General features: G+C 38.8%; 1 protein-coding gene across 3 annotated transcripts in view; it reads right to left on the bottom strand.

Moving 5' to 3' along the window:
• The window catches only part of afdnb (afadin, adherens junction formation factor b), a gene marked incomplete at its 5' end in the record, with an annotated part of 50296 nt that overhangs the window by 38744 nt on the left and 9353 nt on the right, over positions 1-2199 (bottom strand). For all 3 annotated transcript variants that reach the window (XM_014028212.1, XM_014028213.1, XM_014028215.1), the window contains 1 exon segment: positions 1210-1481. In XM_014028212.1, the coding sequence (XP_013883666.1) occupies positions 1210-1481 (272 nt within the window).

The raw sequence follows: 2199 nt of genomic DNA, 5'->3' as shown, positions 1-2199 counted from the left end.
GTCTTTACAGACAACAGGAAGTGAAGTTTGACTTCAGATCCTGTGGACCGTCACATTGTGTTATTTTAATATGAACACATTATTCAGTCCTCTCTGCTTTGGCTGTTATTACACAACAATGTTTTTCAAAGGTTTTTAAGAAAAGTACATATTATAATGAAATACATCTTAAAATTTATCAAAAATGCTTTGGCTAAAAATATTTAAAGTTTATTTCTTTTTTATTTTATCGTGATAAAAAATAAAACCATGAGCAGGTCAGATGATCTGAGCTGTTTGTTGTGTGAATCTCTCACAGACAGTTGCTTCACGCTGTGTTTTCCTTCAGGAAAAAAGTTTGATAATTTTCTCTCTGAGAATCATCTTTCACTTTCATCACCTATTTTCCAGTTATTATTTTGCTGAATTTTTGACATAGTTTCATCACATTCTGCATAAATAAAATCTATTTTCTTTCACATGTTTAGATATTTATTTTTAACACGCAGGACACGCTGCTGCACGTTTGATTGACAGCCGCTGCGTCTTTGCCTTATTTCTTCTCTTTCTGCAGAGAAGGCAGAGAGAGAAATGAGGTATTTTCTAATGGTTGTAAACTTCAGCCAATAAAAAACATCTGTTTGTTTCCCTTTCTTTTTTTTTCTTCTTTTTTATGTCTTGTTATAATTTGATCWGTGGAATGCGGACTTTKTTTCAACTTGTGTGACACCGGGACAAGAGTGAGACAGTCCTGCACAGTTTACCTGGGCTGCAGGTAAATTACCTGCTGATTGTAGAGGAGCTGCTTCAGCTGCTCTCCTCCTGTCCGAGCGTGCAGCGCGTTCACTGAGGGACAGTGCAGGAGTGAGCTCTGCGGGCGCGCACGTGTGTGTGGTGAAGGGAGGGTGTGAGGGCAATATTATTATTAATAATATTAATACTGTTGCCGTCATAGTTGTACACTTAATAAGAAGTGCAACCAAGGGTGACAGATGGAGCATAAGAAAAAAAAGGGGGCACTTGATGGTCTGGAGGGAAAAGGGCAGGTGCACCACCTGACGTCTACCTGTGCACGTCCCTGGTTATTGCATAACGTGTTGAAGACTTTTATTACATTTTGCGTCAGTTATTACACAATTCGGTTTTAGCGTGAGTTTATTACATTTTGAAGCCTGATTTTATGACATTATTACAAAATGTGCTGTTCTTACAAAGTGAGGTCTTACACACCTGTATGATGTGGCCCAGGTGGCAGTCAGCAGCCAGCTCCAGGCCCTGCCTCTCGGCCCAGGCTTCGATGGGCGCCAGCCTCCGGCGCACAGCAGAACCCCAGTAGTGGGAGCGTAGGCCCGGAGTGTGGGCCTCCGGGCCTACGAGCTTGTTAAAAAGCCAGACGCTGATGAAATGGAAGAGCTGAGAGAAGAGCTGGATGGTCAGAGCTGGGTTGACCCGACAGCGCCGAAACAAAGACATGGCGTTCATCAATGTGTTCAGCACCATCTCTGTAACCAGACAAGACAAAAAGAAATGGATCAAACTGCAGAACCTCTCAAACTGTTTGTTCTGTAGTTCAGAACTGAATCACACCATTAAAACTGTTTCTTTTCTGCATTTCTTAATAAAATTTAAACTCTGGGTTACTTTGAAAAACAGTTTGGTAATCAAGCTGATAAAATTAAAACAACACAGACCACAGGCTAAAAACCCCATAATGTGAAATTAGCTAACTGTAAGTAAGTAAGTAAAGTTTTATTTATAAAGCGCCTTTCACAGAAATATATTCACAAGGTGCTGTACAATCATTAACAATGTAAAAATGGTGGAAAGAATAAGATGAAACAGAAAAACATAATTAAACATCAGCAACGAAAACTGAAACATGAAATCAAGAAAAATTTTCTAAAATTGTAAATCAAACACAAGGTCAATGCAGGTCAAAATATACAATAACACACAAAACGTAATGAATGTGAGAGAAAATATGGTGTAAGTTTAATAATAAAGAAAACAGATTAGCGAGCATTTACAATGGAGGCTGGCAATAATGGTGAAATGGTTAGCTAAACGAGAGAAAAAGTGAGTTTTTAGGAGTGACTTTAAAGAGACACTGGGCCTCATGTAAGAACATGTTCATATTCTTATCCTAAATTTCTCTTACTTTTGTTCGTACAAAGGGTTCGTACGAACATGTCACGTCAGATTCAACAAACTCTTCTATCT

Source organism: Austrofundulus limnaeus, unplaced genomic scaffold (assembly GCF_001266775.1).
Source record: "Austrofundulus limnaeus strain Quisiro unplaced genomic scaffold, Austrofundulus_limnaeus-1.0 Scaffold728, whole genome shotgun sequence".
NCBI classification, from domain to species: Eukaryota; Metazoa; Chordata; class Actinopteri; order Cyprinodontiformes; family Rivulidae; genus Austrofundulus; species Austrofundulus limnaeus.
This window is presented reverse-complemented; position numbering and strand designations above follow the sequence as displayed.